Below are 18,257 nucleotides of genomic sequence, written 5' to 3'. Positions count from 1 at the left end.
CAGGCAGATTCTAGTAATGATTTTCTAACTAGGAGCATTTTCTTATCTCCTTTGCATGAAGCTCTGTAGGACTTGAAAGCTCGATCTAACATATTGCGTGAGTGAAAAAGGAATATCTCAGGGTTAGGGATGCGATACACGAGAATGGAATGGGCTGAAAATGGAGTTTCTGTTTGTAAACGAGAAGCGAGCAATTCCTCTTTCGTGGCTTGTTCGTCCTACCTTGAAATTTAACCTAGTTCTGTAAAAATAACGGGAAGAATTGCTCAGGGGTACCCGTAAGCGAGACTTATTTTTAAGTTGTGTTATAAATGACTTGGCTAAACCTATTGATGACCGAGGTGAAATTTCAGCTTCTTCTGACTTTTGGTTAATTAAATCCCCTACTTCTAGTATTATTTCGGTCGAGATGTTCAAATATCAAATATTTACAAGTCACGACGCATTACTAACATTTGATACAAATATCAAATATTCTTAATCTTCATAACAATCTTAAAAGTCGGGTTTGATTACATCGAATTGTGAACCCTATTTTCGAGTTGGTTGGGTTGACTCGACAAAAAACGTTTCAAGCCCCAAACCAAACCGAATTTTTTGACTTTTCAAAAATTCAACCGAATCCAAATCAGAAAAAGAAATATGACAATTGGGTTGGGTAGTAGGGTTGCTCAGATCGTCAAGTCATATAAATACACCGATTTCTACCCTTCGTTGTATAAATATATCAACATATTGAGGATGTTTCAACCGAGATTCTTACGAGATCAAATTAACTTTAGAATCATTCAATTCTTTATTAAATATCATATAAATAGAGCCATACAAATAGTCAAAAGCATGAATAAAGAAACATGGTTATTTTCCCCGATTGATAGTCTAATTGGATAGAAGAACTTCGTTAATAACTCGATCCAAATTTGTGCACGACGAACCACCAATCTTGCAAGCCTCCTCGGCCTTCCTCTTCCACTCCTTAGCATTTTTCTTCATGATCTCACCCTTTTCCCCTTCCATCAACTCTCTCACAAGCTTCTCGACTTCATCTCTCTTCACATTGTTATCGATCTCCATACCGTTTCCCCACTCGGTATTACAATAGCGACAATTCGTTTGTTGCTCAGCAAAAAACGGCCATGAAATCATCGGTACTCCGCTCACAATACTTTCCATCGTCGAGTTCCATCCACTATGTGTCAAAAACGCTCCAATCGAACCATGCTTCAAAACCTCCTCTTGGTTACACCAATTAGCCAACATACCTCTTTCTCTTGTCTCTTCCAAGAACTCAATTGGCAACATTGCTGATTTCCCTTCCACAAGATCAGGTCTTGTGATCCACAAGAATGGCTTCTTGCTATTTGCAAGTCCCCATGCAAACTCAATCAGTTGCTCTTCATTCATCACCGTGATACTTCCAAAGTTCACGTACAACACGGAGTTGGGTTCCTTGGAATTCAGCCACTCGACGCACTCGGATTGCTCGTTCCATAGATTCGAACGAATTTCCTTGACTTTCTTGTCATCGATCAGCTCGGAAACCAAGGAATTGATTGGACCAATTGGGTAAATGGGAGGAAGCTTGGAAGAAAGTGATTCCAACACGTGATGCTCAAGTGAATCAAATGTGTTTATAATTATTGCTGAAGCTTTAGGGAGAGCATCACATTGTTGGATGAAAAAGTTGAGCATTATGTCATTTTCATCGGTTGTTCTAATGAAACTTGGGATATCTCTTAGACGAATTCTTTCCATGGGTGGAATCCATTCGATCGTTGTTTCTAGATCACCGTTTGTCATAAAGTTTTTATCTGTAAACAAAATATTAAAAAAAAAAAAAAAAACAAAGAATTAACTCTTGAAAGCTTATGCTCAAAGTAGACAATATCATACCATTGTGGAGAGTGGTGTTCATCAAAAAATGGTATTAGAGTCATACCCTAAACTTCGTCATACCAATAGATTGGTAAATCCTCAAATGTCGAACAAATGACTCAAAAAGAAAATGAGTCGAGTCTCCTCGAAGGCATAGTAAAAAATGACTAAGACTCAAAAAAAAAAAAGAGTCGAGCATCGATTAAGGAGGGGCGTACTTTATTCGAGGGGAGGTGTTGGATGATGAAAATCTCACATTGGTTAATTTATGAAATGATCATGAGTTTATAATAAAAAAAAAACTCATTGGAATGAGGTCTTTTGGGTAAGCCCAAAACAGAGTCACAAGAGCTTATCTCAAAGTGGATAATATCATATAATTAGGGTTCAACAAAGGGTTTGTTTCAAAAAAAAAAAAGACAATATCTATTAGCAGACAATATTGGCTAGCTTGCTATACAGATCTTCGGTTACCATTTAAATTGTAGATGTTAATGAATAAAATTTTAACCAAAAGAGAAAAAGAAACAATAGGATGTTCATACCTTTAAAAGGCACAACGCCCTGCTCAACAAGCTTTCTATACTGCATATATCCAAGGCACCCACAAGCACTCGCCGTCCAAAAAATGGCGATGGGGATCCCAAACTGACGGGCAGCCAAGATGGTGAAAGTCATGACACCATCACCAACAACACAAGAAACAGGCGGCATATGGCTTGAATTGATCTCTGAAATCAGGCTGCAAAGTGGAGCCAAGCAATTGCGGGAGGTGGAGTAGCAAAGCGATGGCACATCTTGTGTGGCGTCCTTCACCTCCGACGTTGGCAGCCCGTCCGGGATGGTTCTGAACTGAAAGTCAGGCAAGCCATCGAGGGAGTTGGGGCCTCTGGCTTTGAGGTGCCGCTTGTGGTTGTATTCTGTGTTGACGAAGGTTATGTGGAAGCCTTTGTTGTGGAGGAGCTTTGCTAGCTTTAGCATCGGACTTATGTGGCCTTGTGCTGGATATGGGATGAAAATGGCATGAGGTTTCTCTGCCTCGTAAAGCGTACCCATTGCTATTTTTTCTTTTGGGTTTGCTCTCTCTATCTAGTTCTTTTATAGAACGAGAAAACGGGTTCACGTGGAATCGAGAATTTTTTTAGAACTAATCATTTTGTGTCAGATCTCACATCAATTGGAGAGGAAAACGAAATATTTCTTATGAGGGTGTGGAAACCTCTCTTGTAGACGCGTTTTAAAATTGTGAGGTTGACGGCGATATGTAATGAGCTAAAGCGGACAATATATACTAATGGTGAGCATGGACGGTTACAAATGGTATCAGAGTCAGTCAGACACCGGATGGTATGTTAGCAAGGATACTGGCCACTAAGGGGTGTGGATTGTGAGAATCCATACTAGTTGGAGAGATAGAACAAAATGTTTATTATGAGGGTGTGGAAAACTCTTCCTAGTAGACGCGTAAAAAAATCGTGATGTAACGGTGATATGTAACAGGCCAAAACGGATAATATCTACTCGCGGTGAGCTTGGACGGTTACAAATGATATCAGAACTAGACACTGAGCGGTGTGTCAACGAAGAAGCTCAACCTCTAAAAGGGTAGATTGTAAGATCTCACACAAATGGTAGAAAGGAACAAAACATTACTATATCAACAACAAGCCAAAGTGGACAATATATATTAGTGGTAATTAGGCTTGAGTTGTTACAAATAGTATCAGAGCAAAACATCGGGCGGTGTACTTGCGAGGACGCTAGCCCACAAGGGGTGGATTGTGAGATCTCACACGATTTGGAGAAGGGAACAAAATATTACTTAGGAGGGTGTGAAAACCTCTCCCTAGTAGACGATGATATGTAACGAACCAAAACAAACAATATCTACTAGCGGTGAGCTTGTACTGTTACAAATGGTATTAAAACCAAACACCGAGCGATGTGTCAGTGAAGACACTGGACCCCTAAAATGATGGATTGTGAGATCTCACACCAGTTGGAGGGAGGAACAAACATTTCTCATGAGATTGTGGAAACCTCTCCCTAATAAACACATTTTAAAACTATGAAGCTGACGCGGACGGCAACGCGTAATGGCTCAAAACCAATAATATCTACTGGTCGATTGTAAACCAACCACCGTTTTATAGCGTTTATTATTATTGAATAGTTTATTATTTTTGCTATAATTGAAGTGGGAAATTACATGTTCAAGCTGATTTTGTTGGTTTTGCTTTGGAAGGGTGTTAGGGTAAAATTGTAAAATGAAAAATATGACCAAGACAGATCATTGACAAATCATTGTAGACCATGTGGCTCGTCTCTTCCAAATAAAGAAAAACAAGCCAAAAAAAATGACAGAAAATTCAATTTAAAGAAATTTATGTTCTAAAAAATACAAAAAAACTTTTTATACCAATAATTGAAATATTGTGACGTGTAGGTCCGTGTTTGGTCCACAACTTGAATATTCACTTGAATATTAGGGTCGGGAAATACAAACACATTCGTAAAAATATTACGACATGGTTTGGGCTTTCCTTTCCAGTCCAGGCACGGTTGAATATGTAGTACTTCCTACACACTGTCCACGCATACATGGATCCATCAGACGGGCTCGTATACATACTCACATTGCTAGACACCATAAAGGGAAAAGACCCATATAATATAAATATTGTAAGGTATGCTTATGTACTAATCATAATGGAAAAGTATACCGATGCATATGATATACAAAAATGTATGAGGTTCCTATAACTTAAAATTATGGCACAAGTTTAGAGGTAAGTTAAACGTTCATTGTCCATTCATTCATAACATAATGAGTCTATGAAATATAACTACGTAATTCTTATCATATCTTTCATCCTTAACATAATTTACATGGCACGATGTATTGAAGTCTACGCATCATAGATTACATAATAACATTATAACATAATTTGTAATATTGTATAGCATAACAGTCATAATCAAGACACGTGCAGGGGCCACGAGGCACACATCATTATACGTCATATAATTCATCCAACCAAACCAACAGTAGAGTCACTTGCTTGAGTAACTTAAGTTGGAGTCGCTAATTTATCTTTGGAGCTAGTATGAATTTGTCCCTTGAAATCTAAATCAACCTATGTAAGTCTCCGACACCGAGTTAGTACACACTAAGCAGCTTAACCTACTCAAACCACGTTTTCATTTTTCAACCCAACAATACGGTTATTTACCGAGTATTTCTTAAAATACTCAAACCACGTGTTACTCTCATTTTTTAAATAAAGGTCGGGAATTTATGTATGGAGGATGAAATCACAGCAATGACCCTTAGGTTACCCATTGTCCTGGACCTGTTGTCTTCTTCCTTCGTCTGCTGCTACCTACTGCAGTCGTACTGTGATTCAATGTTGTCACCAACATTGTTTTGTTTGTTTGTTTTTTTTTTTTTTTTTTTGGCTGCAGCTGTATTGCCTCCTAATTATTATCGCTCGGGTAGCGACATGAGAAAAAGGTCTAAAGTAGTACTAATTTATATCCTAGCGACACGAGAAAAGGTCTAAAATCATAATAATTTATATGGCAAGTGTTGAAAATTGTCACAAATATCTAAGTCGGTAATATTTTGAATTCATAAATACTTTTGGTACAACCCCGTTTCGATTCATGAATCTAGTTCATTTCTCGTGTTAGTAACACTTCGTAGATGCTTAGAGACAATCTAGAGGAATTTTGTGAGACTCTATAGTGTGAAATTGTGAGAGATACACTTGTAAACACTTTGGGTTATAGTGATCGGTTGCCGCTCGTGTACATAGCAGAATTTCTTTTCTTCAGATCAATTAAATTTTTGTGTCTCTTTGTTTATTTTCGTTCGTGGATATGTAAATACAATTAATCTTACTTTCATATCCGTTAACACTACCCAATCGAAGAAGCATCATCCTCCTTTTTAAATTGACAAAATTATTATTTATTTTTATTTATTTATTATTATTATTATTATTAATATAACTATTGGACAGTAGAATAGAATATGAAATATTTTCCAAAGTAGTTAAAAATATTATTTTAATTAGTTTATAAAGAATTATTAGTCAACAGATTCCCATAAGAAAATTAATTTATTTTTTGCTTTATTGTAAAATCATTAATTAAAAATACAAAAGTAATAAAGATTTAAATAAAGTAGTTTTGGTGCATTAAATAAAAAATTAGAGAAAAATTAATTGTAATCTGACAGCTGTCAATACAAAAATTTAACTAACAATTATATTAATTTATATACTTATTCATATTCTATTTAAAAATATTAGTTTATATAAAAATTTATAATTAAATTCATTAAAATACTAAACCTTTATAATTAAATCATTTTAGATTAATTAATTTTACTGGAAAGAAAAACTATTATTAATTAGTTCTTTAAAATATTATAATTATTATTTATAATATGTTATATTATACCTATTTTAATTTTTATAAAAATGAAATGAGTTTGGAGTATCAACATAGTTTTTAGTGTAATTCTACATTTTTTATAATTTAAATCATATAAAAATGTCCCGATGGCTCGACAACTTATTCTCGAGAGTCTTTGTTAGTCTTTTCTAATCGACCTCGGGCTTGTTGATTAGTGAATCAGTCATTGGCTTGGCATCAATTGAAATTTTGAAATCTTGATTGAGTTCATTCTTTCAATACGTTATTTTCTCCGTTTCCTGCATTTGGCGTACTTTATTGTTTATTTATTTAATTATTCACGTGTTTTATGAGTTTTACAATATTGAGTTCGATTAATTTAATCTTAAATATGTCGATATCAATAATGACTCATTATTTCGATGAACGGGTCAATACCAACCTTTAACGATCAAGACAAACCCTTTCATTTCAAATTCTTTAATTCGTTATGAATCTAAGTCTAATTTCTTAACAATTGTTAATGAATGAAATAAACATTCAACGAGAAAAATTATAGTAGGCAATAGCTGAGTTTTAGCCAAGGGCATGTTCGATGTCACGGTCATGCTTGTCCAAGATATGTTGTTTGTGGCTGTATGTCGAATGTCCCAGTCATCCTTGTACAAGACGTGTTGTCTCTAACCGTATGCTCGTTCCAAACCTTTTTTACATGCTTTCATATTAGATAGGTTTTACTATTTCATGTTGGGACAATATAGGGTGTATTACCGTTCATCAAAATTATATCTACACCCGCAAGGACTAAAATGCTCCAAAATGTACTATAGGGAGACGTGACTAGTTGTACATTCTTCTTACCTGGGTTATATGTATCAAAGTCGTTGTTGTTGCCTACTCACTTTTAGCTTATAACATTACTTTCTTTAAATTATTTTCAACGTATTTCCTCGCTCACATTTTCTAAAATATTTCTCTCAAATGTGACTCCAGACTCGAGCATATGACGATATTGTCTGCGAAATCTGAATTTCACACAGCTAACTTGGTCGCTTGGTTAGAACAAATGTCGCACAATCATGGTCCCATTGTCGCAAGAGTGCTATTGTGACACTTCGACATGTCGTACCACATACCACGAGAGTATGTGCATCGTATTCTTCAGCAAACTGTAGGGGAGACAAGCCACCATTGCCCCTCGTGACCCCTCCAATTGACATAGGGTGTGCTTCATTCCATGTATTTGCACTGGGATCGTACCGCCAGACACATCTCATGGCCGAAGCACAACCACAAAATGGAGTCCCATCACTTGATATTTAAAATTTTGAAGTCCAACCACCCTACAACTTAGTATAGTATATTATGTAATTTCTCTTCTTTGGTCGATTCACGAAAGAGAAATAGGTGGTTATCGAGTAAGAATCATTTTGGTTATACGTCATTGTTTGAAATCACAAACCTCTGCAGTAGCATGATATTGTCCACTTTGAGTATAAGCTCCCATGACCTTTCTTTTAATTTTTCCAAAACGGCTCATACCAATGGAGATGTATTCTTTAGTTATAAACCCATGATTAACCCCTTAATTAGTCAATGCGGGACTCCCTCCCAACAATCCTCCCCTCGAACAAAGTGCACCATAGAGTCTCCCCTAAGACCTATGTAGCCCTCGAACAGCCTCACCTTGATTGAGCATCAACTCCTTTTTCTAGAACCCTTGAACAAAGTACACTCTTTATTCAACATTTGAGTCACTTCTGACTACACATTCGAGGCTAGTAACTTCATTAGTCGACAATTGAGTATTCTATTGACATGACTGAGTTAAGGGCATGACTCTGATACCAAGTTAGAAATCACGAACCTCCACAATGGTATGATATTGTCTACTTTGAGCACAAGTTCTTATGGTTTTGCTTTTAGTTTTCCTAAAAAGTCTCGTACTAATGGAGACATATTTCTTACTTATAAACTCATGATCAACCCCTTAATTAGCTAATGCAGGACTCTCTCCCAACAATTCTCAATAGCCACGAGATCCCTATAGACAAGGTGACAAGTGAATCGAGACCAACATTAGACTCGAGTAATGTATTGTGGGAACTCTAGCTAGAATCAGCTGGTAAGATATCTCATCAGGAAGGCTGGAAATCAGTGTCTGGTTTTCCTCCCAATAGTTAAACATCATTTTATCCTTTTGCAAGTTTCAACAGCAACAAAGTCATCGGGACAGCCCAAAAATATTTAGGCTCGAAATTACATCTAATGGAATTAGCTTATAACAACAGCTTTCAAGCAACTATTGACATGATACTATATGAGGCTTTGTATGGGAAACGGTCCAAGACTCCATTATGTTGAGACGAAGTAGGGGAACAAGAATTGTTGGGTCCTGAATTAATCCAAGTTACCAATGAGGCGGTGTGAAAGATTAGAGTAAGAATGCACACCTTGTGGATGTAATACAAATGGGCCTAGAATTTGAGGTGGGTGACATGGTATGAGTAGTGCTCATCTAAGGTTTGGATGGAAAGGCAAGTTGAGTCCACGCTTTATCGAACCCTTTGATATCTTAGATCGGATTGAACCCATTGCGTACAAATTAGCCCTACCATTGTCCCTCTTTGTGGTACATAACATGTTTCATGTGTCCATACTTCGTAAGCATCAGACCAATCTCATGCACGTGATAGACTATGAGCCCCTAGAAGTGGCAGAAGATTTGAGTTATGCACCAAGGACATCACTTTTGTCAAAGCGTTGTGGATAGAGGAAGCCACGTGGGAACGGGAGGATGAAATAGGGGAGAAATACCTATGTGATATAGATTAACATAGGTGAAATTAAACGTTGAAACATAGTTTCAAAACAATTATAGAGTAATTAGGAACTTCGGCCAAGGACAACCAAGTAAGTGACCTTATTGTTGAAGTTCGATAATTGAATGAGGTATGATGGTGTATGCACCATATTATTTTATGCTATGCATGTTCTACGTTATAACATATGATGTTATGCTATGTTTGCCTGTGATATCCATTACACCATGTTGATGAATGAAATGAAATATTATGTATGTCATGTTATGTCTAACCATGTAAAGCTATGTAATAGATTACGGGATGATTGTCATGTATACATAATGCACATATGTAATATGACACGGATGAAAGGAGGAAGTGAATTATCTTAATGTTATACTATGAATGTAAATCATGGGGACCTCATGTATGTATGTATGTATGTCAAGTGTATTAGGATACTTCCCCGTTATGTTATGTTAGTACGGACGCGTATCTTCGAGTCTTTCATTTTCTATGACACAGGGTCATGTGTTAACGTGTTGTCCTTGACCAAGCCAAGCTCAGGGGGCATGTATACAAGCCTGCCTGGTAGGTTTATGTGCATGTGCATGGGCCGCGTGTAGGGAAATACTATAAAAAAAATAAAATAATAGAATAATAAAATTAAATTATTATCTCTGTGTTTGTTTCTTATTTTTGTTCAACTTAATACAAAAATATTAGGGTGTGATCTGCTCCTGGACTTGGTTGGCTATGTTATTCTTACCTCTTTTTACCCCTCTTCGTGATTATTACTGCCATCCTTAGACGGTAATTATTTTTAAAAGTACTGTCAGTTCATATTTCAAAAATATAATATTAAAATGTTTAGAGATAATCTATGAAGTGTTGATAGACAGTTTTCGTCCATATATTGACTAACCGAAATATAACCAAAACATACTCATATCTGTATCCAACTCGCGTTGTCTCGAGTGTACTATGACTCGTCTCATCTATTAAGACATTTCCATTGATAATAAGGTATTCTACCTAACCTTATGTTATATTTGTAAGCTCTATTTATGTTTACTACAACATTTTTGACTCGTATGTAAGGTTCTCTCTCGATCAAATATGACTCGTCTACTAAACTTTATGGTGACTTGAACGGGACGGATTGGAACTATCACATGGCTGAATGCATCTACACAAGCTTTCTCACGTGCTAAAGCCAGTAATTTTCAATGTCAGTATAGACCAATATTGATAGAATAGATCAAAAGAAGTTGAACGGGACAAACTGGAATTGCCACGTGACAGCATGCGTCCACACAAGCTTTCTCACGTGCCAAAGCCCTCAGTCTCACGTGCCTCATGCGTCTTCAACCCTGCAATCTCCCAGTTCCTTTCTCGAACTAGTTTGGAATCAATCTCGACAAGGTATAGTCCCAAGAGTTAAACGAACATTTTAATTAACAAAATAAATAATAAATTTTGATTTATAATATTAATGGTTTGAAAAAATATACTTTTCAAAATTTACGAAAAAGTACTTGAATTAACCTGATATTACGAATTTCCCTCCCTCGATCCTTTCAAACCGTCGTCTTCCTCTTCTGCTCCTCAGTTGAAGCCCACCATTGCAGACTCTCCACCAAAACCAACTCGAACCTTTCAGACCCATATCTTCGACTTCACTTTCTCCTCCATTAAGCTTCCTCAGTTCTCACTGATTCTTCTGATCCATTGAAACCATGAGCAAATTCAGCCGATTCCACCTCATTGAGCCCTACTACAGCCATTACCCTTCTCTTCTACTCACCGAGGCCGAGACCTCCATTTTCGTCCCCAAACCTCTCTCATTCCCCGATGTGGAAGATTTCGATTTCGATTTCGCCTTCGACTTGTTGAGCCATTCTCGTGTTGGACCTCCCGCGTTGGACGGCTTCGATTCCTTCACCGATCTGGTTCAGATCGACGAGGCGCCGTCGTTTTCGTCTTACAGGCGGATTCGGAGAGTTGAGAGATCGAGAGATGAGGTTTTGTTGAGGAAGCTGAGTGACCGAGTTACTCAACTCGAGGCGCGGATTGATCGGCTGGCTAGTGCGAGGTTTAGCAGGTATGGCGACCAGAAGTACACATGGACGAAGGAAATCAAAGGAGTGGAGAAGAACAGCGTCGATCGGAAGTATAAGCTGGTAGCTGAGATCAAAGATGGGAAGAAGAACGAGGGCGAGAATGGTGGGGTTTTGCAGAACTACAAGTGGAGTGCTGTGATTAAAGGGAAGAACGAGAGGGATCCGGTCCGGAAGTACACTGTGGAGGTCTCGACTGGAAATGGAAGTGAGAGTACAGAAAAGGAGGAGAAGAAGAAGAAGGGGAAGAAGGTTGGGAATGAGACGCGTGTGGTTGAGATTGAAGACTCCGATGATCATGGAGCTGTCGTTTTAAGACAGGTATTGACATTAACTGGATCAGCTTATCATAGTAGTTCCAAAATCTGGTGGAATTTGTAGGATTTTATTTTGATCGTTTATGTCTGCTCTGTAAATTGGTATGATTGTATGAACATGATACAGTGTAGAATACAGTATGCTTTAGGATGGGGAGGGGGAAATGAAGTAAAATGAGGTGGGTTGACTATTTGCTGGAGTTTGGCTAGTCTTTTCAATGGAAGTTTTAAACTAGAAAAGGGATTCATCTTCTGTAAATGCATATGTGGAAAGTACGTATTCATTCAATTTGAAGAGATTTAGATCTACTATCGTAGGGCGTAGGTTGAACTGAAAAGCAATATAGAAAGGAAAATCCTTCCTTTGGGCCGGGTTACTTTAAGATTGTAATGGAGAATATGTGAGATCCCACATCGGTTGGAGAGGAGAACGAACTATTTTTTATAAGAGTGTGGAAATCTCTCTTCAGTAGACGTGCGTGAGGCTGATGACAATACGTAACGAGCCAAAGTAGACAATATCTGTTAGTGGTGGGTTTGGACTATTATAAATGGTATTAGAGCCAGAACAGGCGGTGTGCCAGCGAGGACATTGGCACCTACGGGGGGTGGATGGTGAGATCTCACATCAATTGGAGAGGAGAATGAAGCATTCCTTATAAGGGCGTAGAGGTGGATTGTGAGATCCCACATCAGTTGGAAAGGAGAACGAAACATTCCTTGTAAGGTTCCTTATAAGGGTGTGGAGGTGGAATGTGAGATCCCACATCAGTTGGAGAGGAGAACGAAGCATTCCTTGTAAGGTTCCTTATAAGGGTGTGGAGGTGGATTGTGAGATCCCACATCAGTTGGAGAGGAGAACGAAACATTTCTTATAAGGGTGTGGAAATCTCTCTTTAGTAAATGCGTTTTAAAAACCTATACGTAATGGGTCAAAGCGGACAATATCTGCTAGCGGTGGCCTTGGACTTAGAGATTTGGTAGAAGATAGAGTTTGTAAACCTCTTAGAGACCCCACTTATGATTGATTAGGTTAATAATTCAAGAAATAATGCTTTGATATGCAACTTTCTACGTACTTAAAAAGTTCATCAATCATAATAGAACTCAACTCCATGTTTAAGTTTCTAAGTTTACAGTTTCAACTCTGTTCTATGTCTATATTGGAAATGTTGCAGCAAAATGGCTATGTAAAATACCAAGAATAGAAGCTTTTGTGGGGAAGGGGCAGGGGAGGAAGTTAGATGGTGTGTTCTAAGAGCATTTGGGAGGGTTGAGTGTGTTTAGAAGGAGGTTGTGTTTCTTGTTTGCTTTTGTTATTAAGAACGAGCGAAAACGAAACGTAAGTACATCATTTAGCGATGTCTCGACTCTCTTGTAGCTTCTTAATTTCATGCTTTACTGTTAAAGGAAATATATAGGGAACTTACAGATTGTGTTTTTGTGGTTATAAGGCATTTGCCAAGAGAAGTAGAGTTATTGAAAGTAAGAAGGGTAAGAAGAAGGAGCTGTGTCCTCAAGATGCAGCTATTATCATTCAGATAAGCTTTAGAGAATACCTAATTCACAGGTCAAAGGTTCTCCGTGCTCTTAGAGATTTGTCAGTTGCCAAGACAAAGTTGAAGGAGCTCAGGGCATCCTTCAATAACTATGCTTACAGTAAGCGGCTAGCTTGGGATGCAGAGGAGCGCCAGAGGTTCACTGAAAAGTTAATTGTCTTGCTCCTCACTGTTGATGCTATTGAGGTTAAGATCTCTCTCTTTCTCTCTTGTTTCTATCAGTGAATTAAAATGTGAAATATATGTTTGTTCATCAATTACATTGTGCCTATGATAATCTTAATTTCTTTTGAAACGATGATTTTCATTATGCAAAACTATATTTACTTTTAACTTGTAAGATGGTTTACTCCAACTCTTGCTAGCACTGATCAGGATTTACAATTATATTGGGTTCTCTGATGTACTTTCCCATTCGGGATTTCCCACAAGATTTTTAAACACTTATGCTAGTGAGAGGTTTCCACACTCTTATAATGAATATTTCATTCCCCTCTCTAACCCAGTGTCCACCTCCCTTTGAAGCTCAGCGTCCTTGTTGACACACTGTCCAGTGTTTGTCTTTGATACCATTTGTAATAGTCTAAACTGATATTGTCTTCTTTTGACTTTTACTTTCGTGTTTCCACTCAAGATTTTTAAAACGCGTCTGCTAGAGAGAGGTTTTCACACCCTTATAAAGAATATTTTGTTCTCCTCTCCAACCTCATGGTTTAATTTTATTTGAGTTCAATTGGAGAGGGGTATGAAACATTCCTTATAAGGGTGTAGAAACCTCTCTCTCTCTCTAGCAGAAGCTTTTTAAGATTTTGAAGGGGAGCCCGAAAGGGAAAGCCCAAAGAGACCCATATTTGTTAGCGGTAGACTTGGGTTGTTACATGTCTAACGGTCTGTTTTAATTTCAAGCTTCAGTTGCATCATTCTTTTAGGAGTCTGTCATATGAAGCTTCAAGCACAAACTCGAACCCTTCTGTCAAATATGAAAGCTTATATCAATGTGATTTCCGCACATTTCAAAGAAGTGTTATTAACTTATTCAGTTGGTTCTTTGATAAATAAACAATAAAAATTGCTACATTGCATTTTTGTAGGGAGTTGATTTGATGGTGCGAACTGCAACGAGGTCGATGATAATCGAGCTAGAGGCCATGCTTGACGTGGTCGATCCCCAACCTGCTAAAAGATCAATTTCCTTTCGGAGGAGGATGTTCGATATGCCCAGTCGAAGCATCAATGAGGAAATTGCAGCTGGTGTAGCGGAGGTAGTCGAGATGATTGATCAAGCAGAAAACAACGTCAATGCTCATGAGTCCTCTGAATAAAGTGACATGATATCTCATTGTACTGCCTCGTTCGAGTTTCGAGTCAGAGGTTCGTTTAGAAGATCGACTAGACGTAAGCCTTTGGCACGTTTCGATCTATGACTGAGCGTTTGATTATGCAGTTCTAACGTTCTTCAGTTTAGTTGTGAATTGTCTTCCAAATGCTTATGCTTCTTCATCTCTTGCTTGTAATCTGTCAGAACTATTTTCCCCTATGGATCGTATCTATGTGATATGCAACCTGTGGACCGTTTTGTTTTATTGCTGTGCTCTAACTAGCTCTTCACACTCCTTTATTCAACTCTACAACCCGAATTGACCTGACCTAACCTAAATTATAGGAGTTGGGTCGGATTAACATTTTGGGTTGGGTTGGGTTAATTTTTTGAACTAGAGGAGATTCGGTTTGGATTCAAGTTTATGATACAAATTTTTGGTTGATTCAACTTGAAAATCCATAACTTTTAGATTCATGAGACAAAACTTTCTACTTGACCTGAGCAAACATCTTATAATATATATTAAGAATTATGGGTGTACATTCAATCCTTTTGGATTCATATGACAAAACTTTCTACTTACCCGAGCAAACATCTTATAATATACATTAAGAATTAGAGCTGTATTTGAACTTTTAGATTCATGAGACAACTTTCTACTTAACTTGAGGAAACATCTTATAATATATATAAAAATTAGGGGTGTACATTCAACTTGAAAGTCTGAACTTTTGGATTCATGAGACAACTTTCTACTTGATCCGAGCAAATATCTTATAATATACATTAAGAATTAGGGGTGTACATTCAACCTGAACATCCGAACTTTTGGATCTATGAGACACTATCTACTTGACCCAAGCAAACATCTTATAATATATATTAACAATTAGGGGTGTACATTCAACCTAAAAATCCGAACTTTTGGATTCATGAGACAAAACTTTCTACTTGACCCGAGCAAACATCTTATAATATATATTAACAGTTTTGGGTTTAATAGTATTTTTTTTTTTTTTAATGGAAAATTTTGAAATTTAGGAGTATTTTTTATTTTGAAAATTTGGGCCCTTTTGAGTGATTTGGCGATATAAAAGCCCAAGCATGAATTCTAGGTCAAAATTGGTCGTTCGCTCATTCCAGCGCCCGTCGCCTATAAAGACTCATTCATTAGGGTTTTGTCTTCAATCTCGCAGTTTCGCCTTCTCTGTTTTACATTCCATTGAATCTGATTATTGTATCACCCTCTGTTCTCTCTTCATGTTCTAGTTTTTGTTTTCGTTCCCTCATGAATCAAATTTTCCCTTCTAGACTGACTGAATTTGATCACCAATATCTATTTTCCTTTATGTTTCATTGCTGTTATGATCGCATTCTCATGTATTAGCTTTAGCTGATTATTCTCCCCCGGTTTCCGTTTTTGTTTTCACTTCAATCTGTGGTTTTTGGATCTACTTTTTATTCTCAGTATCCGAAAGAAGGTTTTCTCTCTGGAGTTATATCATTAAATTCGTAACTTACTTTTGGTATTGAGTTTAGCAAGTAAAAAAGTTTTAATTGTGCATCATTTAGCCGTATATTCCGACTTTATTTGATGAAGTTACCACCAAGTTTTTTAAGTTTCTCATTTTTAAGCAGATTTGTGTCTCTTTATTGATTATATAAGATTGTTAGATTCAAATTCTGAAAAATGAAATGATGAGCATTATTGTTTTGATTGTCGCGATGATGGCAATTAATGTATTAGCTCTAACTGATCATTCTTGATGCTCTGTTTTGAAGTTTATCGGGTTTTCTTTTTACTGTAGTATTTCCTCTTCTCGACGTTCATATTGATTTTCTATTCATGTTTATACGTTTTTTGGAATCAAATTACCAATAACGAAATGAGGAACATTGACTTTTTGATTGCCTTGATGATTTCCTTGAGTTGTTGTAGTTTGTATGTCGTTTTTTAATCGGAATTAGCAAGCTTATGGTATTGGGACTACCTTGTTTCTTGGTTTCATTGTTCATCATTTAGCCGTCAATTTGAGCTTTATTTGATTTAGTTACCAGATTTTTCAAGTTTCAAGTTTCCCATTTTTATCCGCATTTTTCTTTTAATGGCTTTTGATTGGGTGTGTTTCTTCGTATTGATTTTAAGCAACTTTGAGATTGAAATTCTGGAGAATGAAATGATGAGCTTTATTGTTTTGATTGCTATGATGATGGCAATTATTGTATTAGCTCTAACTGATCATTCTTGATTATTCTGTTCACTTTTTACAGCAAAATTGGGTTTTCTATACAGGATTGGATTTAAATTATCAAGAATGAAATGAGGATCATTGTTGTTTTTGATTGCCTCGATGATGGCAACTATTGTATTAGCTCTATCTGATCATTCTTGATATTGTTTTTGAACCAGTAAAATGATCGATTGCTGTCTTGATATTAATTGAATTTATATAACATATTTATTAGATTAAATATTTTGTCTCTTGATGAGATTTATTTTATTAGTTACTCATCAGAAATCTTGATCGAAGACCGAGGAAGAAAACCTAGTTTTAAGGTTGGATTACTAACTCAAAAAGTCTTATAGATCAAAACAAGACTAAGGAAGAGAGATTGGTTTTAGGGTTGGATTATTGACTCATAGTGTACTTCGGATTAGCTTGCTACGCATGGTATATTGGATTAGTCAGTTTTGCAGTGGCTTAAACGAAACGTGAGAACCCAATCTGAATTATATGAGAAGGATTTCAAGTTTGGGTTGGGTTTGTTCTTTTGGAACCGGATCTGATTTGGGTTAGAAATTCTAATTATTGGGTTGATCTTAGTAAATAATTTTAATTACTGAGTTTTATTAATAGCTTCTTTTTTACTATTCTCTTTATCTATTGTAGGTTAAGGATCAACACCGAGTGCCAGTGGGAGTGAGTTCCATTAGATTTTTCTCACCCATTTGAAGATTTTGTTTTAATGCTTTATTGGAACTTACTTAGTTATATCACAATTTTTATTTTTTAGATAATTAAGGCTCTCAACTTGGACGTATGGAAAATAATATGTTATCCATAATTTTTTTAAATTAACTATTTTTATTCTTTTTAAATTTAAGGATATATTGGTGAAGTACCAATATAGTTATATTTATTATGTTAAAATGTTATAATACTTTATAAACTGATTTGGGAAGGTTTAATATTTTTTTATCTAATATTTTATTGAATATTTATGAATTTTGTATAAGAAAATTTAACAATGGCCACAAAAAAAATCATAAATAAATAAATAAACAAAGAAATAAATAAAAAAAATTCTCCCCTAACTTCTCTCTCCCTTCGTTAATCTCTCATCCCTCAACCCACCAAAAATAAATATTAGTTTGCAAAAAGAAAAGGAGAATTGTCAATTGCCACAACAAATTGAGAATGAGAATGACATATACTTCAACTGCCACAACAATTGCTCGATTGAGAATGAGAATGACAGAATGACGTATACGATTGAGAATGAAAATGACATATACAACAATTGTCAGATTGAGAATGAGAATGGCATATACAACAATTGCTAGATTGAGAATGACAGAATGACATATACAACAATTGCTAGATTGAGAATGACAGTATGATATTTAATTCGATAGAATGACATTTACAACAATTGCCAGAACATTTACAACAATTGCTAGATTAAGAATGACAGAATGACATTTGACAGATTGAGAATGACATTTACTCGGTTGAAATTCACTCCAGATTGGCATTTAGCAAAAAAAAAAAAAAAAAAAAAAAAAAAAAAAAAAAAAAAAAAAAAAAAAAAAAAAAAAAAAAAAAAAAAAAAAAAAA

General features: G+C 36.3%; 2 protein-coding genes and 4 non-coding genes across 6 annotated transcripts; 5 read left to right on the top strand and 1 right to left on the bottom strand.

Moving 5' to 3' along the window:
• Nucleotides 1-861: 861 nt before the first annotated feature.
• On the bottom strand, nt 862-2,961 carry LOC111486002 (7-deoxyloganetin glucosyltransferase-like). The gene is made up of 2 exons (XM_023132989.1): nt 2,421-2,961; nt 862-1,811 (listed from the first exon to the last, which is right to left on the bottom strand). The coding sequence occupies exons 1-2, from the start codon at nt 2,929-2,931 to the stop codon at nt 880-882; spliced, it is 1,443 nt and encodes a 480-aa protein (XP_022988757.1). The 5' UTR covers nt 2,932-2,961; the 3' UTR covers nt 862-879.
• A 7,733-nt stretch (nt 2,962-10,694) lies between these two features.
• LOC111486035 (BAG family molecular chaperone regulator 7-like) lies at nt 10,695-14,680 on the top strand. Its single transcript, XM_023133035.1, has 3 exons — nt 10,695-11,542; nt 12,993-13,283; nt 14,189-14,680. Exons 1-3 carry the CDS (start codon nt 10,841-10,843, stop codon nt 14,417-14,419), a joined length of 1,224 nt encoding a protein of 407 aa, XP_022988803.1. The 5' UTR covers nt 10,695-10,840; the 3' UTR covers nt 14,420-14,680.
• A 1,056-nt stretch (nt 14,681-15,736) lies between these two features.
• On the top strand, nt 15,737-15,821 carry LOC111486764. Its single transcript, XR_002718944.1, has one exon. It is a non-coding gene; the product is annotated as a small nucleolar RNA Z102/R77 (small nucleolar RNA).
• A 285-nt stretch (nt 15,822-16,106) lies between these two features.
• Nucleotides 16,107-16,181, top strand: LOC111486762. Its single transcript, XR_002718942.1, has one exon. It is a non-coding gene; the product is annotated as a small nucleolar RNA Z102/R77 (small nucleolar RNA).
• A 407-nt stretch (nt 16,182-16,588) lies between these two features.
• LOC111486763 lies at nt 16,589-16,663 on the top strand. The gene has a single exon (XR_002718943.1). It is a non-coding gene; the product is annotated as a small nucleolar RNA Z102/R77 (small nucleolar RNA).
• Nucleotides 16,664-16,731: 68 nt separating this feature from the next.
• LOC111486760 lies at nt 16,732-16,807 on the top strand. Its single transcript, XR_002718941.1, has one exon. It is a non-coding gene; the product is annotated as a small nucleolar RNA Z102/R77 (small nucleolar RNA).
• The last annotated feature ends 1,450 nt before the right edge of the window (nt 16,808-18,257 follow it).

This window comes from Cucurbita maxima, unplaced genomic scaffold (assembly GCF_002738345.1).
Source record: "Cucurbita maxima cultivar Rimu unplaced genomic scaffold, Cmax_1.0 Cma_Scf00011, whole genome shotgun sequence".
NCBI lineage: Eukaryota > Viridiplantae > Streptophyta > Magnoliopsida > Cucurbitales > Cucurbitaceae > Cucurbita > Cucurbita maxima.
The sequence above is the reverse complement of the archived record's forward strand: the minus strand, read 5'-3'. Positions and strand labels throughout refer to the sequence as shown.